At 45.1% G+C, this 24,152-nt stretch overlaps 1 protein-coding gene across 4 annotated transcripts in view; it reads right to left on the reverse strand.

Moving 5' to 3' along the window:
• NCOA7 (nuclear receptor coactivator 7) overlaps positions 1–24,152 on the reverse strand; it is a 144,112-nt gene that overhangs the window by 115,706 nt on the left and 4,254 nt on the right. For all 4 annotated transcript variants that reach the window (XM_072764946.1, XM_072764937.1, XM_072764936.1 and 1 more), the window contains exon 2: positions 3,540–3,652. In XM_072764946.1, the coding sequence (XP_072621047.1) occupies positions 3,540–3,589 (50 nt within the window). In that variant the 5' untranslated portion in view covers positions 3,590–3,652. The remainder of the gene's footprint in view (positions 1–3,539; positions 3,653–24,152) is intronic.

Here is a 24,152-nt window from a genome sequence, read left to right on the forward strand (position 1 = left end):
AGACCTGACACCAAAAGCACAATCCATAAAAGGAAACAGTAATAAATTGAATCGCATCAAAAGTAGAAACTTAAAAAAAAAAAAAGTAGAAACCCATGCTCTGCAACAGATGCTGCTACGACGATGAAAACGAGTCTGCCGACAGGGAGAAAACAGCTGCAAACCCTCCGTCAGAGGACCGGTATCTGGAGCGCATGGAGAACCCTCAAGACGCGGCCCAAGAAAACGGGCCGAAGACCTGAGCAGGCCCTGCAGATGGACGATGGCTAACGAGCCCCCGAGGGGGCTCAGCTTCTCTGGCCACGCAAACTACACCGTGACGTGTCACTCCACAATGATCAGGACGGCGAAAATATCAGGGAGTGACAAGAGGTCAAGTGACCCCGTGCTGGTGGGGCACTCGTGCAGGGCTGGCGGGAAGGCGCGTGAAGCGGCACAGCCACTCTGGAAGGGGTAGCCCAGTTCCTTACAAAATTCTATGTGCACGTAACATCCGACCCAGCAATTCCCACTCTTGGGGGTTTAATCTCGGAAAATTTAAGACTCATATTTATACAACAACCTGTACACAAATGCTCCCGGTGTCTTGATGTGTAACAGCTCCAAACTAGAGATAACCCAAGTGTCCTCCAGTGGGTGAATACTTAGAAAACTGAAACAGGGGTGCCTGGGTGGCTCAGTGGTTGAGCGTCTGCCTTTGGCTCAGGTCGTGACCCTGGGGTCCTGGGATGGAGTCCCACGTCAGGCTCCCTGCATGGAGCCTGCTTCTCCCTCTGCCTGTGTCTGTGCCTCTCTCTCTGTCTCCCATGATCAAATAAATAAAAAATATTTTTTAAAAAAGAAAGAAAATTGTGAAATAGGCAAACCATGGAATACTACTCAGCACTAAATCAGAACAAAGTATTGAGATACGTGACATCTTGCACAGATCTCAAGTGCTATGGTCTGAATGTTTGTGTACCCCTAAAATTCGTATGTTCAAACTCATGGTGGAGCCTTTGGGGGGGTGATTAGTCATAAGGGCGGAGTCGTCATGAATGGGATCAGTGCCCTTATAAAACAGCTATGAGAGGGGCGCCTGGGTGGCTCAGTCGGTTAAGTGTCTGCCTTCGGCTTGGGTCATGGTCCCAGGGTCCTAGGATGGGGCCCTGTGTTGGGCTCCCTGCTCAGAGAGGAGCCTGCTTTTCCCTCTCCCTCTGCCTGCCACTCCCCTGCTTGTGCTCCCTGTCAGATAAATACAGTCTTTTTTTTTTTTTTAAGATTTTATTTATTTTTTCATGAGAAACACAGAGAGAGAGGCAGAGACATGGGCAGAGGGAGAAGCAGGCTCCGTGCAGCGAGCCTGACATGGGACTCGATCCCGGGACCCCAAGATCACACCCAAGGCCAAAGGCAGCGCTAAACTGCTGAGCCACTGGGGCTGCCCTAAATACAATCTTTTTTTAAAAAAAAAAAATGGAGGTATGAGAAAGCTCCTCGCCCCTTCTGCCATGTGAGGTTAGAGTGAGAAGATGGCCTTATAAGAACCAGGAAGCAGCTTCTAACCGGAATAGAAGCTGGCACCTTGGTCTTGGGCTTGCAAGCTCCAGACCTGAGAAACACATTTCTGTGGTTTACAAGCCACCTAGTCCCCGGTGTTTTGCTACAACAGTCTGAATGGGCTAAAACACTAAATGAGAAAAAAAATCTAATCTCAAAATGTCACATATTATAGGATTCCATTTATATAATACTTTTGAAGTGACACAGTATAGAGACTGAGAACAGACGAGTGGTTGTCAGGGGAGGGAAGGAGAGGGAAGGAAGTGGCTACAAAAGAGTAGCATGTGAGCTGGGTTTGATCTGTATCTTGGTCGACACCAAGATGTACAAATCTATACACATGACAGGATTCCACAGAGCTAGATACACACGAACACAGAGATGAGTGACCGTAAGCCTGGTGAAATACGAACAAGGTTGGTGGACTGCATCAATGTCAACATCATAAGAGAGTTACATAAGGTGCTGCCATTGTGGGAAACTGGATGAAGGGTGGAGGAGAGTGTTCTGAAATATATCCTACAACTACCTGTGAATCTACAATTATCTCAAAATAAAACCTTTTTAAAAAGGTCACTATATAGTTCTTATTTATTCTAATTTTTTTTTTATTTATTTATGATAGTCACAGAGAGAGAGAGAGAGAGAGAGAGAGAGGCAGAGACACAGGCAGAGGAAGAAGAAGGCTCCATGCACCAGGAGCCCAACATGGGATTCGATCCCGGGTCTCCAGGATCGTACTCTGGGCCAAAGGCAGGCGCCAAACCGCTGCGCCACCCAGGGATCCCTAGTTCTTATTTATTCTAAGTGCCCTCTTTCTAATATTCCATCCATTCGATGCCTAATTTCTTCTTCCAGTCTTGCTACTCTGTAGTCTTAACCAGTGGAAAATGTCGCCAGACAATTAATCATTTAACTGTTGCTTTCCAAAATCTCTTATTCACAGTTTACTATTACTTAACTAGCTCATGCCAATATTCCAATACTGGCTCTGAGGCTGCATGAAATGGGCAAAGCATGACTCTTATCTCACTGGTAACATAGTGGGAAACGCAGGTATATCGTGAAAATAAATAAAATAAGTAAAGAACTTGACACATAGTAGTTCCTTAAAAGCTCATTTCATTCCTTTTTCTTATTAACAATCTAAAACCTAGTTTGGTTTCTGGATAAAAAAAACACGAACAAAACACTTTGGTTTTCAGCTTCCAAGGCTCACATTTGGAAAACAAGAAACGCATCTTTAACAAGCACAGACTGGGGATGTGGTGAGGCTGAATTCAGTTCTTAAGAAATATTTCAATTTAGGAGACCATAATGATCATTTTAGGCCTATGTGTTCTCACTTTGAGTTTGAAAACATTCTATCAAAATGGTAAGTGTTTTGGCATATCACGCACTTTATTATGCTGAGTAGCTGCCCAATATATGGTTAAATCTGTAAAGAGTAACGAGTCGTCTACTAGATTACATCTACTCACAAACCAACAATTGTATGTATGTTGGATGAGTTCAGCTTTAATGATGACATGAACTCCAACGGGAGACTTTCATCCATTCCATCTACAAAAATACTTCTTAGTAGCCGACTCCCAACAGGTAATAGGCTTTAAATACGTCCTAGATTTTTTAGTCATAGCTACACCAAGTAAGCTACCAGAGCGGCAGGAAATAAGCATTTAGGATCCAAAATTCAATGTACATTGCTAAATGTGAGCTCCCAAGCAACATGCTGTTCAGGGCATAATGACAGCGCTAGATCCCCTGAGCAGCTCGGGCCTGCAAGAACTGTCAAAGCTGGAAAGACAAGAACCAAATGTTTTTCCTCTGCTGCGAGCAAGAAAAAGGATGAAAACAAAGTATATTTAGTTTCTACTGGCTAACTGCTTTGTTTATGAACACTCACAAAACACAGAACGCCAACTACTTGAGGACAAAGCATCCCCCCCCAACATTTTCTTCCAGTACTGATAATAATTTTGTAAAGCAATGCTTACCGAGCGAAATAACTTTGTTTCCGTTCTTTCTTCTCTTCCTTGGTATCCATAATACACAATCAAAATGCAAAGGATTTGGAAAAGTCCTTCTTTTTAATCAATGAGTCATAACCCTACAATAAAAAAAAAAAAAAGTGATTGTAAATTAAGAAGTTTATAACAACCAAGATGAAGAATAAAGCAGAATGGAGCTACACGGCCCACCACAAAGGGAAGATAAACTTTAGCCAGTAAACGCAGTCCCATGAGTGATACATAAAATGCAAAGGTCTATGGGGGAAATAAAAATACCTAAAATAATGATAGAGTTGTTAAGCCAAAACAAAAGGTGGCTGGAAAAAATTAACTGAAGTATTTTCCTCACAATTAACTATTACAAAATGTACTAAAATGGAAATCACTGATTTTTAAAGATTTTTAGGCTGCCTATGCAGAAGCTAATTATTTTTTTTCAATTTATGAACTTATCATTTTTTACAGGTAATTAATGGTGAACATGTCTCATACATAATTATGAAAAATGGATCACTTAGGTGTTTTACAAGAATGTTCTTTCTTTAAAAATAACATCAGTGTTCTACTTTATTTTCGGAAACATGCCAGTGACTACATCCCACTTGAGCAAATGTGGAAATGAAAGTACAGAGCCTCAGGAAGCTAGTCCTCAAAATGGCTTTATACGCTTGCCTCTGCGTCTCCCTCTCTCCACCCTGCTACCCTTACCTATGCTTCCCAGGAGCAGCTTAAACCTGTAATAAAAGGCTGTCTCCAGATCAATCTTCCTTAAATACCACTTTCATCATGCCACTCCCCTGCTCAAAAATTTCCAATGTCTACTTCCTGCCTGATTCACTAACCTATATTTTCTGCAAGGCATTAGCTAGCCCTAAACTGCATCCTCTCATTCCGAGGGGTATTGAAGCAAAGGCAAAGAATGTGCATCAATCAAAATTATTTCCGAATTCAATTCCACGAACAATTCTTTAAAGGATTTAATTTTTAAGTAATCTCTGCACCCAATGTGGGGCTTGAATCCACAACCCCAAGGTCAAGAGCCACATGCTCCACTGACTAAGGCAGCCAGCGCCTCTTCAACGGACAATTTAATTCACAATACATATTCCATGGAAGGTACCAAAGACAAAGAAGCCATAGGGTAAGATATTTACCCTAATAGAGCTTACTGTCTTACAAGGGAGACGCTTAGGATTTCAGGTCAGTGGGATACTGACTGCTACGGAGGAGGCACAGACACCTCGAGAGCCCAGAGGAAGAACCACCCAGCTTCATGCAGGGCCCACCCCACGGGCTCCCCACGATGTGAAGGGTGAGTGTGGGTTCCCTACTTAAAGGGTACACGGAAGCAGGGCTAGCGTGAGCAACACAAGAGGACACAATGCTTCTCTGCCGCTCCAGGCCTGAATGCCAACGAAGCAGGGCCATGGTGAGGGTAGGATGAAGACACGGCAGGATTAGGGTCATGCAGGCCTTGTATGTCACTCCGAAGAGCCTGAGCTTAATCCCAGCCATGCCTCACGTGCTGCCCACTGCTCCCCTGTCAGACATCGCCAAGCAGCAGTGCTGGCCTCGCCGCAGACATCGCCTCCGCGGTCAGCGGGAGGTCACGCCATCTTCTCCTCCCTGAGCTACGCCAGGGGAGGTCACCCAGGCGCCCTGCGTGCGGGGCTGTGATTCAGCCACACCGGCAGCGTGGACTGGAGGCCTGCGGACAAGCAGCGGGAAGGCGGCCGTCGGCAGAAGTTACAGTAGAACCAGTTCAGGGAGGAGGGCCCAGGCGTGGGCAGCAGCAGCCAACACAGGAGGAGGGCGAGGAGCTCGAGAAATAGTTAGGAGGCAAATTAGTCAAGATCTGGTGGCTCATTCAGCGTGGACAACAGCAGAGAGGCCAGGTGAGGAGTGTCCTCCAAGCTTCTGCTTCGGGGGCTGGGCAGACGGTGACGTGGAGGGGGCAGGCCGGGGCGGGCCGGGGTGGGCCGGGGGCGCAGAAAGAGACGGCAGAGCAGTTTCTGGGCGCGTGGCCTTTGAGGTGCCCGGGAGACAGTCACCGGAGACCTTCACCAGATGCTTGACTATGTGTAAAGCACATGAGGGCGGTGAGGGCTGGGGAAACAATTTAGCAATTAGCAGCAATTTGGTTGTGGTTAAGAGAAAAGAAAGAAAAGAAAAAAAGAAAAGAAAAAAGAAAAGAAAAGAAAAGAAGGAAAGAAAGAAAAGAAAAAAGAAATAAAAGAGAAAAAAAAGAAGGAAAGAAAAAGAAAAAAGAAAAAAGAAAGAAAAAGAAAAAGAAAGAAAAGAAAAGAAAGAAAAGAAAAGAAGAAAGAAAAGAAAAGAAAAGAAAAGAAAAGAAAAGAAAAGAAAAGAAAAGAAAAGAAAAAAGAAAACAGAGCCTCAAAGACTTGATCAACCAGGAGGGAAAATAAGATGTGCACAAATCACTAAAATGAAGGTGGCAGCTTGGTGTTGTCCAAAGAGAGTAAGACGATGGAAGACACAAAGTTCAATTTTGATGGAGGTGATAGAAAGTAAGTCTTTCAGGGCAGAAGGGATTTCAGTAGGTAAAGAGAGAGAAGATTCCAGAAAGAGGGTTCAGCTGGGCACACACGTGTGGATAGAAAAAAAAAAAAAAGAAAAGAAAACCAAGTCATGTTCAGGCAAGAAGGACAGAGTAGCTACCAGATAAGAAAAGAGATCCAAACAGAACCCTGCCTACCAGACGTTATTGGCTTCGATCCATGATCCACACATTAGCTCTTTCCATCCTCCCAACCATACCGGCAGTCAGTCTCCTTATTTCCACTAAACGGAGGCTGAGAGATACTGATTGCCCTAGTTCAACAGCACCCGCTGTGGTGGAGCACGGATTTGAATCCAGTTTGGGGGGGCAGCCTGGGTGGCTCACCGGTTTAGCGCCGCCCTCAGCCCAGAGCCTGACCCTGGGGTCCTGGGATCAAGTCCTGCATTGGGCTCCCTGCATGGAGCCTGCTTCTCCCTCTGTCTGTGTCTCTGCCTCCCTCTCTCTCTTTTTCTCTCTCTCTCAAATAAATAAAATGTTTAAAAAAATAAAAATAAATTAAATAAATCCGGTTTGGCATACAATTCAATGTCTTTTAATAACCTTTGGAGCCAGAAATATCTGGAAATGAGCGAGAAAAGCAGTCTAGAACCAACCGTGTCTGAGCCTCCGCGCAGATTCCACAGGTTAGAAGGAACACAGCTGGGGGGGGGGGGCTTTGGGGGTTGGGGGGCACAGAGCCCTCCAGCAGGACTGCGCCAGCACAGCAGCAGGGTGGAAGCCTGGCCTCAAGGAAGGAACGGTCATTCAAGAAGTCGGGTGATGAAAGGAGGAGGGAAAAGAAAAGACAGTGCTGTCCGACTGTCCTGAGCTCAGTCTCACAGTGTGGGCCAAACCCACAGGGGTCCCTTCACCACCTCCTCTCCCGCCTGACTCTGCATCTTAAATCCTTACCCTTTTCCCACACTTGAAGCTTGGGTCTAGCACGAGGCCCGGTTGTGCCCTGAAGCCTTCCCTGGCCACTTGGTGCTCTTCTCTCTCTTCTTTAGGAACTTATTTCAGTTTAATACCTACCATGAGGCCCTTCGTCATTCGCTGGGTGACAACGCTGCTCCACTTAGCCTCCTCTGCCACAAACCACCCAAAACCTCCTTCAAGTCAAAAACCACCATGCTTCACAATTTCCTTTTACTTCCCTAAATACCTAACACAGAACTAGGCAGTAAATCCACATAAAAGTTAAGCGAAGAATTAATCCAGGCTTGGGGTAAGGTCAATTATATGGCAGACCAATAGAAACCCCAGAATTCCCATTCCCATTCCCCCTCCCCCCAATTAAGAATTACTTAGAGGGAAAGAAAGAAAAGAAAAGAAAGAAAAAAGAAAGAAAAGACAAGACAAGAAAAGAAAGAAAAGAAAAGAAAAGAAAAGAAAGAAAAGAAAAGAAAAGAAAAGAAAAGAAAAGAAAAGAAAAGAAAAGAGAAGAGAAAAGAAATAATCAACCAACCCAGAGGTGAGAGGTATAGATGCAAACCAGTCTCTCTCTCTCTCAGACTCCAGAAAGATGAGAATCCCTGCTCTGAACCAGGTGGTTTATTTTAAAGTTCCTCTCCTGCATGCCACCATATGTGATGATCCCTGTTTATTAGATTTCTCCTCATGAATAAAAATGAAGTCATAACAATCTAATTGGAAAATTTTTATATTGCAAGCTGAGCCAGAAACTAATATTTGGTTCTGGTAGAAAAATATTGACAAAAATAAGCGCAAGAGAAAAAGATTAAATGATCCAAGAACTGACATCTGGTGCCGCTGTGTCTATTTAGAACTTACAAAGCTTTTTTTTTTTTTTTTTAATATTCTATTTGATAAAAAAATATACTAATCTTTGATTTCTTTTAAATTTCTGGGAATTTTTATATTCCTTAAACAAGACATACGCAGTCCTTTCAGATCTAGACACGCCAACAGGTCAACCAGGAAGAGAGCAGAAAAGGATGCTATAAAAATGATTTGCACAGAGCACCACACAGCAGCTTTCATGCTTCACTGAAGAACCACAGCTCCTTAAATCAATCTCTAATGGGAACTACATTTTCCATTATAAGTGGTTATAATGGGCTTCTTAAAAGCCCTTCTTGCATTTAATGTTGACTTTTCTTCACATCAATAAACTCTAGACTCATCCAAACACTGAATTACAAGAGCCTCCTCCATTTACAACATATTACAGACCAAAAAGAATTTCATGAGGGAAACACAAGATGAATCTTCTAAATATTTCTTTTTTTGTGATCTTAAATAGGGATAGTCAATTTAAACCTAAATTCAGTTCATTATGCAAATAAAAAAAGGCACCTACAAAATCCTTACCTTGCAAGCGCTGTGCTGAAGACAAAATATTTACTGTTATTACCTGCAAAGTGCTCCCTGCTTGAGACCAAGGGCCCCTCGGAAAGAATTCAAGCACCGAGCTACGGGCAGCTCCCAAGGTACAGCCAGCCAGCGGGGCCCACACGGCCCGGGACGGCTTTCCGGATTCACATCTACCACCAGTCCAGACTAGAAAAACACCCGTGTGCCTATGATGTCCATCAGCTGTTTTCCCAACAACATGTTTCCTATTATACAAATGAAATTATGACAAAAACATGCTTCAAGGCTTGGTCACACTACGTTTGGCCACTTAGGGGACACACCAAACTGTACCTTTCTATGCAGACACTTCCTCCTCGAAAATACCTACACTTGTACAGAAATAGAAGAGGTGGTCAGTGTTTCTCAAAGCCACACTGTCATCTAAACAAAGGAAGGATATTCGAATTTCAGCGGTAACCAAGGTCTGAATTTGAATACTCTCTTTGGCAAGAAACCTGGCAAGAAAGACATAGCAACAGAGACGAAAGGGCGCCGCAGACGTGTCGGGGAGCAACCGGGAGAAAATGCCCCCACGTAGATAAGCGTGTGTCACTAAACCAAAACGACATAAAAGAGAACTCAGAACAGAACCAAGAGCTAAAAAGCTATGCCTGAGTCAAGGTGATGATCCTGGGGAGGCCAACGGTCTCTGCTACTTAGGAAAATGGGACGAAGGCGGCGGATGGCAACAGGAATGGAGAACTCATCAGCTCGTATTCCACTACTCCTCACCGAGGAACCTGGATTCAGAGCTGAAAAGAATCACACAAATGCGAGTTTCATTTAAGACAAGTATGGAAATGGGCACCTGGCTGGCTCAGGCAGCACAGTACACAACTCCATCTTGGGGTCCTGGATTCGAGCCCCACGCTGGGTGTAGTAGAATTTACTTATAAAGAAAAAAAGGGAGAGGTAGAGAGATTTCATCAAAGCTCCTAGATACTTTTATTTTTTTAAAGATTTATTTATTCATGAGACACACAGAGAGAAAGGCATAGACACAGGCAGAGGGAGAAGGAAGCTCCCTGCGGGAAGCCCAATGCAGGACTCGATTCCAGGACCCCGGGGTCATGCCCTGAGCCCAAGGCAGGCGCTCCACTGCTGAGCCCCCCAGGGGCCCGCCCCTAGATACTTTAAATGAAGACCCATCTCTGGGCTCGCTAGATCGTTTTATAAATTCCATCTAAGAAGAGAGTGTGCAAATGAGATTCCTAAAAAGTCACTGGCGGGGTCAGGAATTATCAAAGATGTGGAAAGTGCCAGCAGCCTGCCAATGGGCAAATACATTCTCATTTCCGTCAAAAGTTAGAAAAGAGTGTACTTGGGGATCCCTGGGGGGCTCAGTGGCTTAGCGCCACCTTCGGCCCAGGGCGTGATCCTGGAGACTCAGGATCGAATCCCACATGGGGCTCCCTGCGTGGAGCCTGCTTCTCCCTCTGCCTGTGTCTCGGCCTCTCTCTATCTCCCATGAATAAATAAATCTTAAAAAAAAAAAAAAGTTAGAAAAGGGATTGTGTAAACCACACACTGCAGACCATCACACAGATCCCCCGCAAAACTCTAGAGAGGTCGCAGCAGGCAGGTTGGCCGGGACGTGCAAGATGCGGCACCGAAACCCGGGACGGACGCCCTATGGGACCAGGGCCATCTCGCGGACCGATCTGAGGCCACAGGCCCTTTCCTGAGGCCTCCTCGAGTGCCCTCCGTGCGGGTGGGAGCTGCGGCAGTGCTCGCAGCCCATCAGCTAGGAGGCCACGCGGCAGGTACCCGCGTGGGCAGAGCACCGAGGGGAGCCACCAAGTGCTGGGAAGGGAAGGAGAGTCAAGGAAGAGCTGGGCCATGAAGCGGGGGGGCATCTGGACCGATTCTCTCCATCTGCTTACGGATAAGATAGAGAAATGTGGGCTGGTTGGGGCTGGATGCTTCTAAGTCCGTGGGGAAGGAAAGGCGCTGAGCCACTGTGCCCTAGGGATGAGGGGACGACCAACTGACCTGACCCCAGAGCCGGGAGCTGACGCCCATCTTCAGCTGGAGGGAGGGTGCTAACAGCCTAATGCAGTATTTGTTCTCAGCTCCAGCTCCTGTCCTCGGCGGTGCGGCGCGGCGGCAAATTTACCACTGACTTGAATGAAAATAGGGACCTCCTCATTAGACTTTCGGAAGAGGGATTAATAACCTCCCGATGATAGCGATGATAGCAACTGGATCCCGACAGACCTCAGCGTAGCTGTAGGAAGGTTTGGAACAAACCCCCCAGGACCCTGCGGTTTGGCATCTGGGTGAGGAGCTGAGGAATGAGAGGGGCAGAGCTTAGCATCAGCACAAATGAATAGGACACCTGCAGCTTTTGACACCTGCAGGTTTCAGGGAGCCTAAGCTCCACATCCCCTGTCGTGACATTCCAGGGCCCTTCCTTCCAAAAACAAAACAAAACAAAAAACAAACAAAAAATCCAGTTAATAATCAGCCCAGAAAAAAAAAAAAAAGATTATGATGGTCTGTGTCACTCTTCTCGAGGATGAGGATAGATCAAGATGACTGCATCTAACTCTAGCTCTTACACTATAGGAGAAATAAAAGGAAAGTGGAGCAACCAGGATGGTTAAGTGACATAAAACTAATTTTTAAGATAGTAGTCAAAGATGCTGGCCAGCGTGAGCCTCAAGAGAGTTGGAATGAACTGACAGCTATTTTCAAATACCTGAAAGATCAGACCTGGTCATGGATTTAGGCTTGAATTTATAGACCTTTGAGGAGAATACCTAGGACCAGCTGTTAGATATGCAGGGAGACGGGTTTTGGCTCCACATAAGGAACAACTGTCTGACAGGGAGATGCAAAGCGCCGTCTGCAGATAGGGTGGCTTCCTAGTCTCCAGAAGAGACTGAGCACAAGCCCAACTACCACTTCCTGAGACTGCTGTAGACCAGCACTTCTCAACCTTCTCGGGATCAACACCCCTCATCTACAAGAATATATATTCCATAACATGCCCCTTAAAATACTGAAATGAAGTTCATAGCTGATATAACCTACCAACACACATAAATTTATGAAATCAGTATAATACCCAAGAGAAAAGGAGGTTATAACGGCGATTACAACAGGTAAATTCTCAGACACAAGTTCACTGAAAGATGTCATGAAATACTCAGATCCTTGCACCTTCTTCTATAGGGCAAGTTTAGCTATCAGAGAAATGGGGTCAGAAATGATCTCATTCCAAATGAGAAGTATCAGAAAATGGAAAAGCAGAGATTGAGGGGGTAGGAGGGAGTAGATAACGAGGGGGCAGTGCAGGGAACATGAGAATAAAAACTAGTGCTGTAAATAATAATTGGGTATTTCTAAACATGGTAATTTAAAGCTACCCTTTCTTTATAAATGTCCCAATAAATACTCACAGAGGTCCGATAGCAGACAGAAAATTCCTGAGTGTCAGGGACTATTCCCTGTTGTCCAGAACCATCCCACTCAATACAGGGCATTCGATGCTTCTGCATCCTCCCAACAAAATGTCAAGAGTGTGTCCCTCCCCACCGCCCACCCCCGCCACCCCCCAATAACTGTGAGAAACAAACTGCATCCTGGCGGGGGGGGGGGGGATATTACACTCATTGAGAACCATGCATGATTCTAGAAGAAAGTCAAGCTCTGTGGGTAAACTAATATTTTTAAAAACTGTAATGAAAAATTATTAATTCCAAAAATTCTTTCAAAGCTGAGATTATATAAACTCCATGCACAAGAAGTTCTCTGCAAGATGCTGTCCTTCACCTGACCTCTGTGACCCCTGTCATTAAGGCATCACTGGAGCAGGACTCCGGCCTGGTTAACATCCAGACTCCAGCATTGCCGAAGTGTGTAACTTTGGACAATGTACCCGGTTTTTCTAGTCCTCGGCTTCCTTACCTGCAAAGGGCTGTTATAAGAGGTTAAGTGTGTCCAGGAGGTATCTCTAGAGTCTCCTGCCCCATGGAATAGAAAATTCTATGCAGCCAACCCAAATGTTCCAGTATTCATGCAAATGATACCTCCCTTCAAAAGCACCTGAAGAGCTAGATTCAAATTTGCCCCAAACAGAAAAATCATATAATAAACAAACTCAGGGGACACCTGTGTGGCTCAGTGGTTGAGCGTCTGCCTTGGGCTCAGGTCATGATCCCAAGGTCCCAGGATCCAGTCCCACGTCAGAGTCCCCAGAGGGAGCCTGCTTCTCCCTCTGCCTGTGTCTCTGCCTCACTCTCTCTCTGTCTCTCATGAATAAATAAAATCTTAAAAAAACAAATAAATAAAAATAAATGAACTGAGGCTAGGCAGCTCCAGTAAATATAAAGCCGACAGCCATCAGCTACAGTTAAACCTTTACTGAACATTAACCACATGCACCAAGTTTTTGGTTCGATGCTGTTACACTGTTTAATCTTTCTGACCCACTGAGGGAGTTAATACTCTTAATCCTTTTCAGATAAAGAATCTGAAGTTCAGAAAGGTTAAAGAACTTAATCAAGGTCAAACAACCAGAAGAGTGAGAGCCAGAATAATCAGCCCTTACCTGGTGCCAAGGTCAAACCCACTACAAATGGCCTCTAATGCGAGGCTAGATCTCTGCACAGAATTTTCACTTCAACTGCCTGGTTCTCTCTGCATTTATCCACCATTAAAAAAAAAACAAGAGTGTGAACACCAGCTTTTTGCCCAACTGTCTTAGGACCTAAGTCCTGAAGGGGATTTAGGCTCCTCACTACTATTCATTAACAAAGGCCTTGCATTCAAATAAATACTCACTGCCTAAAAAGTCAGGCTTTCAAAGAGCTAACCATTAATTCCCTAAGCTAAATGAATTCTCTCTGAAGTCTTCAGAACGGAAGTAATGGCATAACTTTGAATACACCAGAAATATTTCTTAGTTGGCCATCTTTTGTTTCTGTTGTTGTGAAATATCATCTGCCAATCCAGTTATTTTTCCACTGAAAATTAGTAAAGACAGAGAATCAGAATCAGAAAATGGAATCTTTTTTTTTTAAGATTGTATTTATTTATGTATCCATGAGAGACACAGAGACAGAAGCAGAGACACAGGCAGAGGGAGAAGCAGTCTCCCTGCAGGGAGCCCCATGTGGGACTCGATCCCAGGACCTCGGGGTCACGCCCTGAGCTGAAGGCAGACGCTCAACTGCTGAGCCCCCCCAGGCGTCCCTTCATCTTTTCAAAATAACATCTCTTTATAAAGTTATGAGTCCTTTTTTTTCCCTAGAGACTAAAATCATAGGTTCTTTTTAGAACTAAAAATCATGATTCTATAAAAATTCTACCAGAGGCTGTTAATGTACTGCATGCATTCTCTCATTAATATTCATAAGAATAAAAGCATTCCGTGTCATAAAGTTTTCCACCAGTGCACAGAGACAGATCAGAGGAGAAAAATATGCAGAAGGTCATATAGAAAGTTATTAGAGGCAGTGAAAACAGAGGAGAGACTACTCTGGCAACCTCATCTCTCATACATAGGGAAAACTTCCTCTTTTTTACCATCAACCACTATGTATTGGGTGTCTGCTACATGCACATGATTGTCTTTCACAAGAGTGGGGAAAAATCTGATGCCCACATCACTCACAGAAGTGGTTTGTGGGGACACCCCCGGCTGTGGCTCTAGCACTGCGAGATCGCCCCTAGACGGTCTCTGAGATGAATCTAAAGCTGGAAGGCACCAAAGAGCATCAACAAAGGAACAGGTGACATGGGAACAAAAGTTTGTCCTCAATTACTTCTGGAATGCATTTTTATTTTATCAGACCTATTGCTAAAATCCTAGGATCTCTGGCCTTTTGATTTTTTAATTGATTGATCAATTGATTGCTTGCAGACCTCTTCTGGCCTTGGCCCAAAAGGAATAAGATCCATACTCTTTGGAGTCTCTCTACTAGTTCAGAACTGAAGCTCCTTCCCCAAGGCCTTCAGAGAATAGGTGCCAAAGGGAATGGCTGTGCCAGCTCCCTGTGCTCACAGCAAAAGCTGTCACTGCTAAGGTTGTGGTCTTACACCAGGCCCCAATTCCTTCAATTTTAGGACAGAAATAAGTGTGAGCAGCAGTTACTATTACTAACTTATTATTGTTGTTATGATGATCACTTAGTGGGAGGTGTCTGTTTGGTAGATCTGAATTAGAGGTGACTGATGCAAACAAAACGAGTAAAACGTTATGGATAAAAAGAGGTCATAAATGCAATGCCTTTATGTTCTTTGTAAAGAACTAGTTTTTCAACAATGCAATTTGAGTGTCTTTTGAGGCAATCAAGGGCCAGAGAAGTTTACTCTACAAGGTAAACCATTTCACTAAGGAAAAGGCGAGCAGCTTCTTCATCCTTAAGGATAGTATCTGCAACTGAATGCGTTTTCGAAATACCCCGGACTATGTGCATAGTTGTAAAAATACAAACTAAAAAATTGAACTATCACTCTTTTTAATGTGCCTTCAGCACAATTATTTATACGGAGAGTACAAGATGCAATAAATAATTTGCACTTACTTCGAAACAGTGCTTTGTCACCTATTCATTAGCAATCTCTTCAATTCAATAAGCATGTACTAAAAACATGTCTTATTCCTACCACTATACTATTCATCTAAAACCTATGACTACCAAAAGGACCCAACAGGCTCTAAGAAACCTTTGATTTTTGACGAGGAGGTAAAATTAACATAAATAAAACAATCAGAAAATAGGGATAGGACCTAAAAAATCGATGACTAATAAAATGTGTTTCCACACAGAAAAGTGTTAACGACAAGAAAAGGGGCAGGTCACATGAGCCAGTGTTGTTAGGAAAGGGGCCTGAAGCGGGACAACACTGAAAATAAGCACGCATGGTTGTGTTTCAACACTGTGCACCATCAGCCATTGTGTCCCTAAACCAGAACACTTTCACCCTTATGGAACATGTTCCCTCTCAGATGCTCAAGAGGACTATGATTGTACGTCTGACGTAGACGGAGAGGACATGTAGTGCGTTGGTCGGTACGATCCAAAATGTGCTAAATCCGCAGATATGGGTTCGGGAAAAAGGCATAATGGAAAGTGTCGAAGGCACAGGCAATCTGCAGAACACAAAATTAAATCAGCATTGTGAAGGTCTAGGACCTCTTCGTGTTAAAAAAAAATATGTGAATTCAACTACAATTTTCCAAGAGATTGGGTTAAGAAACCAAGTTTATGCTTTAAATACGTTTTCTTTTTTTTTTTTTTTAATTTTTTTAAGAGTTTATTTATTTATCCATGAGAGACAGAGAAAGAGAGAGAGAGGCAATGACACAGGCCGAGGGAGAAGCAGGTTCCATGCAGGGAGCCCAATGCAGGACTGGATCCCAGGACCCCGGGGTCATGCCCTGGGCTGCAGGCGGCTGGCCGTCTCATGCTCCGTGCCACGACGCAGAGTACGCACCTCCGCCACTCGGCCATGTGGCCGGTTGGGACCAGGAGGCTGAGGACGAACGGGGTGCCCAGTTTATCCGGAGGCTCTGAGAGGCCTGGCCAGCTTCTGCCCTCCACCCGATGAGCCTGCTCCAGGTACCGATCCCCCGTCTTCGGCCGGGTCCCAGGATGGAGACACATGGAACAGGCCTGAGCTCCTACCTGCGCTTTGGAGGCCGGGCCCCCGGTCCCCCCCCCCTCCCAACCCGACCCGGAGTGGCCAAACCGCAGGCAATGGGCAGATTTATGAATGTGAAATAAATAATTGTGGTTCTAAGCCACGAAGATTTGGAGGCCGTTCTGCAGCACTATCACCACAAAAAGCCCCAAACACCCTTAGAAATATCCTGATCCACAAATTACCTTGTGGATTTTTTGCAGGAGGATAAAAGCCACGTAGTACGTACCACTGTTAAGAATCCTGTGCCCAGGCTGGAATACCGAGGCCCAGAGACCGGGGGCCACTAACCCAGCCGAAAAAGCGCCCTCCCTTCCAGGTGCCATTTGCCCCCTAACCAGCATGCATGGCTCCGGAAATTTAGCCAAAAGAAGGCATCACCTGACAGTGAGGCGGCCTTAGGCACATCTTGGTATATCCACCTGCAGACCTGGCTACCGCCTGGGCTTATGTGGTGAACTGTGGTGCCCCCCGCTGGCCCTCAAAACGTCTATGCTGCATCCTACACACCACGACCTTATTCGGGGGAAGGGCACTTGCAGACGCAACTGGTTAGGATGAGGTCACAGGGAGAACGGTGGCCTCTACTGTGGGTGTCCTTCTAAGACAACGGCGTTATGGAGCTAGGGACGCCCCGGGAGGAGGCCGGGAGATGGGGAAGCAGAGATGGGGGTGATGTGCCGCAAGCAAAGGACAGCCACCGAGAAGCCCCGCGCGGCCAGGGGACAGCTGTCTCACGCTAGAGCTCTTGGCGCGGTCCGCCCCTGGGCGCTGGAGGAATTCACTCATCTTAAACTGTCTGCCCTTTGCACTGTGCCAAAGGATCCCCCCCCCCCCCAAAGTGCTGTGACTTTCCCACCTGGCCATTCTTCCTCTTATAACGTAAAGAAAGGTGAGCAAGTACTGGAGAACACCGGTAAAATTTTGCGGAGTCTTGGAGTCTCGGTTACTTGGCATCTGTACCGGGGAGATCATCGGAGCACGGCTTCTTTGAATGGGGGGGGACAAAGGACTGACCTGATCATCAAGAAAACACCTTCACATAAAAGGGGTTTTGAGAATATAGCCTCCGCCCGTATTACGCCACCGTCCTGGACGCTGGCAACTGCAGTCTGACCCCCCCACCTCCCCCCCCCCCGCCCCCTGGGCTGCTGGTTTGCCTGTGCGCGCTAGCCGCCTCACACCGCTTTCTTTCTTTTTTTTTTTTTTTTTTAATTTTTATTTATTTATGTTAGTCACAGAGGGAGAGAGAGGCGCAGAGACACAGGCAGAGGGAGAAGCAGGCTCCATGCACGGAGAGCCCGGCGTGGGACTCGATCCCGGGTCTCCAGGATCGCGCCCTGGGCCAAAGGCAGGCGCCAAACCGCTGCACCACCCAGGGATCCCTCGCACCGCTTTCTAACTGGTTGCGCATCGTGCCCCATCCTCATCAGGCTGCTGGCTCTCCAAAGGCCGGGACTGTGCCTTATGTTTTATGTGCACAAGTGCAGGCACGTGTGTACACACACATTACAGCTCCTCGTCTAGGCTAGCACAGGATTTACATTGAATACTTTTTTTTTTTTTTTTTTGGTTATGGCTAAATACCCAACAGAAAGCAATTCAGGGTTTGGAACACCGAGTCTCGCCTTTTATTTGGATCAAGGGTCTCCATTTTTATTTTTAATTTTTTAAATTTTTTTATTTTTATTTTTTATTTTTTGGGTCTCCATTTTTAAAAGTTACATTCCACATCAATAAAAGTCTCTGAGCATAAAATCCTGGTAAGTATATTATTTTTACTTATAAAATACATGTCTTCTGCACTAATAGATGCATTTCAAAACATATAACAAAAATAGAAGTCATGAAAAGATGATACATTCTAGCAATTTCTTCCCTTATCCTCATGGGGCACATCAACCCTAGTTGGGAAGCCACTGGTCCAGACTATGAGGGCAGATATAGGAAAATGTTCCCCAAAATTTTTGTCCTTTCCAGGAAATGCAAGATCTATGAGAATCCATCACATTTAAGAACTTTAAACACATTCTCTGGAAGATTCATTAAATTGCCTTGATCAAACAAGCAGTATTTTTAGAGTTGATGATAGAAGTGTCCTTGCAATTAGGGTTAGTTTGTATATTACTGGGCCCCAACTGTAAATCCATCGCTAACCATGGTTCTCACAGTTGAGCTCTTTAGTCTTTAGAAATGAAAATTAAAAAAAAAAAAAGAAAAGAAATGAAAATTCATTATCAAAATTTCAGATAAATGTAAAACTGGGAAAACCAAATGAGGTCACAGTTTAATTCTGAAAAGAAAGAAAAGAGAAGGTTGGGCAGGAAAGATAGAACAGAAAGCTCATAAACTATCTCTTAAGAATATTATCAACACAACGACACCCAATTGTCCTGTGTCCCATGTATACACATGAACACCACTGTGCTAGAAAACTGAAGGGCACAGAGTAATATAAAACACAGTTCCAGGGTGCCTGGGAGGCTCAGTAGGTTAAGCATCTGCTTCCGGCTCAAGTCATGATCCCAGGGTCCCAAGATCGAGCCCATCCCTGCTCAGTGAGGAATCAGCTTCTCCCTCTCCCCCTGCCCCTCCCCACCTGTCGACCCCACTCATGCTCTCACTTTGTCTCTCTCTCTCTCAAATAAATAAAATCTTAAAAAAAAACAAAAACAAACCACACAGTCCTATCAGCCTACTGTAAGAACAACTAGGCTATGAAAACAAGTCAATATTTGATGTGTGGTACAAACAGTTCAGTTCAGTGCCAAAATAACTAAAATCAGGGATAGGGTAGCAGTCCTGGAAAGCGTTCGTGGCATTAAGTATCAATCTTGTGCAGAATGTCAGCTTTCAAGGAAGAAATGTGCAGGGAAACCTCAAATAAAGGGGGAGTCAAGAGGCGGGAGGCAGGAATTACCCCATGTGTGGGGGGGGGTACTGGGGAGCCGGGTCCAACAGATGGGGAGTGGGAGATGGGGATGAGTGCCTGAAGTGTGGAAAGGATGCAGTGCCTTAGCTGCATTCTCTGGCTTAAACCTCCATCAGCAAGCCACCACACCACCAAAATGCTGTCAGTCATTTCACTCGGTCTACTTACTCTTGAAGGACTAGCCTTGGGCCTGATCTATACACAAAACAAGCAAGCTAAGTGCAGGAAAATACCAAACAGATGGTATGTGGGTGAGAATGTTGGGGAAGTGAAATATTAGTAGCTTTGAAAGGAGGAAGAGAAAGTAAAATATGTCAAAATGAATATGTATTTGGTAGAGAAAAGTTGAGAATATAAGACTCCTAAGATACATTAATTTTAATTTCTAACAAGTATCATTATAATACATACAGATAATAAAAATGTGGAGAAAAAATTACCTACGACCCTGTCAATGTGGGAAAAACTTTACCACTGTTACTTCCCTGTCTTTCCTTCTATGTAGGTGCATTTTAAAGTCAGATTATGATCCTTTTGTGCACAGAGTTTGATATACTCTATACTGTCCCTTAACAAATGCCTCCACTGTGGTCTCCAAGTTTCCACCGATCACCCTTGATAATTACTAATACTTACAGTTGCTTACTCTGTGACAGTACTTCACATATATTAGTTTACCTAATTCTCAATGTGGGAGGTAGATACTATCATCTTCATTTTACGGATGAGAAAATCAAGGAGAAATCAACTTGCCTCAGGTCACACAGCTGGTAAACAGTGGACAGGATTCCAAGCCAGACAACTGGCTCCAGTATCCCTCCCTCCACTGAACCCCTCGCCCATTCCTCATACCTCCCAGAGACAGCGTGCTAATTGCTGACATTAAGCCTCATTCCTGATTTCCTTAGTATGTACTCTTAGAATAGAACCACTGGTGCCAAACAATTCTACTAGCTAAACTGTTCTCAATCTAAAGTATAGCGACATACCCTCTCACCGAGGAATAGGACTCAACCTCAACTTTGCCAGCGCTGTCACGGACTTCTAAAATCTGACTACAATCTGCATTTCTTTGATGCAATTCAGTTGAATATTTTTCCATGTCTTGGCCATTAGTAGTTACCATTCTGCAAATTTCCTACTCTGGCTATAGACTCTTTGTGTGCCCCCAACCCCAAATTCATATGTTGGAAACCTAATGCCCTGGTGATAGTACCAGGTAGAGCCCTTGGGAAGTGATTAGGTCATGAGGTAGGACCAGACCACCACCACCCCCATCAACGGGATGAGTGGCCTCATAAAAGAGGGCCCAGAGGGATCCCTAGCTCCTTCTACCATGTAAGAGTACAATGAGAAGACAGCGGTTCACAAACCCGGAAAAGAGGCTTTGACCTCGACCTCGAGAGACCTCAACCATGCTGGCACCCTGATCTTGGACTTCCAGTCTCTAGAACTGGGAGCAGTAAATTTTGCTGTTTATAAGCCACCCAGCGTATGGTATTTTGTCATAGCAGCCTGAAGGGACTAAAACAATTCCTAACTAGAATGCTTTTTAAACAGGTAAGGCATATTAAATTGAAACTATTTTGCAAACTGCTACGATTTGAGGTACCAGAGGGGTGTTAGCAATCTGTTGCAGTGGGACCCGCCAGGCAGGCAGTGTGTTGAGGGAACCACCAGGACCCAGGCAGGAGGGCTCAGATGTAAAGCCCTGGGACTCAGCTGGCCCTCCCAACACACTAATAGCCTAAAACTGTGCTTTAGATCACACAGCAGGGGCTATTCTCATCCAATGGCTAGAAGACTCATCATTGCCACTCTGGACACCACGTCTGCCAAAAGAATCAGGAAATCTGATGTGTGCTTAGTGAGGTCAGAATCACAGCAGGAAAATGGAAGACCTTGAAGGATCGCATACCTACAAAGTCACCTTGCAAATTTATCCCACTCTACAAGGGAGACCTGATGAGTGACCAGAATCATCCACCAGTCGGGATTCCACACGAACAGTGCTGAACAGACACAACTATATTCTTACTTTGCAAACCCTCTGCTACTCAGTCAACAGCAAATTACCTGGTGCTAGGCACACTGCAGTAACAACCAGGCATGCAGGGCACCCTCGGATTACTTGGCTTGGAATCAAAAATACCTCATTCGCATCTTTAGGAGTCACTTCTTTGGACAGACCACTCTCTCCAGACAGTTCACATCACTCGTCAGGATCAGTGTCTAAGGCCACCCAATCCAGAAGCTGTTGCCACTCTGTGTACCAGTTACAGAGGCAAATTCAGGGGCAGAGGCCTGAGAGACACTCTCCCAGATGAAGGCCATAACACACAGGAACGTTATTTTGAATGAGTGTTAACACGTTTGAGAGAGAATTCGAGAAGGCAGGGATGCTAGAGAAAATGATACAGGTATGTACTCTATGGAGCGGGGGTGGGAGCAGAAGAGCCATGAATGGTTAAATAAAAGAATTCATGGGGATCCCTGGGTGGCTCAGCGGTTTAGCACCTGCCTTTGGCCCCTTTGGTGTGGTCCTGAGGTCCTGGGATCGAGTCCCACATGGGGTTCCCAGCATGGGGCCTGCTTCTACCTCGTGTCTCTTCCTCTCTTTCTGTGTCTCTCATGAATAAATAAATAAAATTTAAAAAAAAAATAAAAAAAAATAAAAGAATCCTAAGATACACTAATTTTAATTTCTAATCAGTATCATTATAATACATATGGATAATAAAAATGTGAAAAATAGAAATTACCTATGATCCTGTCAATGTGGGAAAAGCTTTACTATTGTTACTTCAACTTGGGGGGCACCAGGGTGGCTCAGGTCATGATCCCAGAGGCCCCCCTCGGCAGGAAAAGTAGGCTTTTTCCCTCTCCCTCTGCCGACCTCCCTGCTTCTACTCTGGAAGAATGAAATAATAAAATAAAATTTAAAAAAATAAAATAGTAAAAAAAAAAAAAGCTTTAACGTTGGGCTTTTTTTTTTTTTTTTTTTAGACCGGGCTTAGCAGGAGGCCTGGGTGGCTCAGCAAGCGTTGGGAACCTCCTTTGGCTCAGGACGTGACCCTGGGGTCCTGGGATGGAGCCCCGTGTCGGGCTCCCCGCAAGGAGCCTGCTTCTCCCTCTGCCTGTGTCCCTGCCTCTCTCTGTGTGTCTCTCATGAATAAATAAATAACATCGTTTATAAAAAATTAAAATAAATAAATGAACCAGTCTTAGCATGCTATCCAAAATCGCAGTTAATTGCTACTAGAAGAGCAATTCTGCTGTTGATGAGAAAGGCCTGTTCCAGGACAGAACCATGCGGGCTGTTGAATTTCCTGGGGCTGCCTGGGTGGGTTTATGGGCACCCCACAAAGGTCGCCCAAGGGACAGCCCCAGAACCCAGCGGGATTTGCAAGGAAAGCGGGACACGGAGGGTTCCAGCCAGGGAGGCATGGGGAGACGGAGAAGCATGCTGGGTGGCAGTGGGAGCAGCTTGGAGGCCCGCAGAGCCCACCCCCCCCGACCAGGGCTGTGGGGGCTAAAGGAGGGCGTGCGGGGGTCCCAAGCTCATGACCTTTCATCAGATTTTTAGAGGGCCCATACATTGGGGCAGGGAGGGGTGGCAGTCAAGAACAGTTGTGGGCCAGGCATGTGACAGGACAGCACGGGGGCAACAGGTGGATTGCTCAGTGCCGAGGGACCACTGTGCTCTGGGGTGGGGGTGGGGGGGGCTCGTGCCCGGGTAGGGGGTCCGCAGCAGGAAGCCCAGAAGGAAGCCCAGCTGAGGGGTAGGGGGCCGAAAGGCAGCAGAGGGTAAGATGCAGGCTGCGGTCCCAGGCCTCCGAGGAGCCTAACAAGGCCAGGGGGACGGAGAGAGGGGATTCGAGAAATGGCCAGGAGACAGAAGGAGCAGCCTGCACGGTCCCATCTGCTCGCAAACACTGAGAAGTCCCCCAAGGATCCCCGAGAACCAACAGGATGGCTGCTAACCAGGGGCAGGGATGAGGGTCCTTCTACTGCAGATCCTTTTGCACCTTTGAATCACCTGAAGGTAGTACCTGCCACCAAAACCAATGTTAAAGGAGAGTAAGGTTATCGAAAGGAAATGCTTCGGTGTGAAAATTTGCCTGCCTCTCTCTCCAAACGACTCTGAGGTTTCAAGTCCTGCTTTTGAACTCAGATTAGTTTTGTCCCAAAGGCTCCTGGACCACACCCATGACTGACCTGTAGGAAGGGCCAATCTCTCTGTCTGCCTGGGTGAAAACGTTCTCAAAATGAACTTGGCATCACATAAATGTAAATAACCACCTGGTTAAGTTCAACCAACTTAACGAGTAGTTGTCAAAATACCAGAACGAAGGTGAAGTGTGGTCAATTAACTCAGTCTGATTGCTCAAATTTTATGGTATATAAATGAGGCTCAAAGAAAAATTAACCGGATTCATAAAAACAAAGATGAATCAAATAGTTTACTGATGTGAAACAGGTCAGATGTGAGGTCTCGTGTGGGGAGTGTTAAGGCAATCGGGCTAGCCCCGTGGCTAAAAATGACTTTTTAAAAATTATGTGGAATCAATCTCCTGTTCAGCCTAACAAAGCACCTAAGGCAGACACTCCAGAAATAACTGGCTTACATTGAATGGTTTTACCAATTTTGAATTAGTAGTAAGTGAACATAAATCTAATATTACAAAATAAGTGGAATTCAGTTTTGCAAAACTATGGAACATCGTTATCCATTTGGCCAAATAAGCTCAAATACACGTAACTGGAATTTAATCTTGCTAAACTAGGACATACCGTTTTCCATCTGGATATATAACCTCAAATATACTAAATTTGCAATACTTGTCCAAAACATATTTAATGGAATCAATTAAACTTGCTAATCAAAAACATATGTGTCCAGAGATCAATTCTGTAAATGCTTTCATTTGGTTTTATGTATTATGTTTTGCCTTGTTTCACAAAGGATATGAGTCAGCTTTAAATAATAAATTCAATAAAGGGAGAAAATATAATTAGATAAAAATCAGAATCAAGGAAAATAAGGTAAAACAGAAGCTCAATACTAAAGGGAAAC

The sequence above is a fragment of the Vulpes vulpes genome, chromosome 1, assembly GCF_048418805.1.
Source record: "Vulpes vulpes isolate BD-2025 chromosome 1, VulVul3, whole genome shotgun sequence".
Lineage (NCBI taxonomy): Eukaryota > Metazoa > Chordata > Mammalia > Carnivora > Canidae > Vulpes > Vulpes vulpes.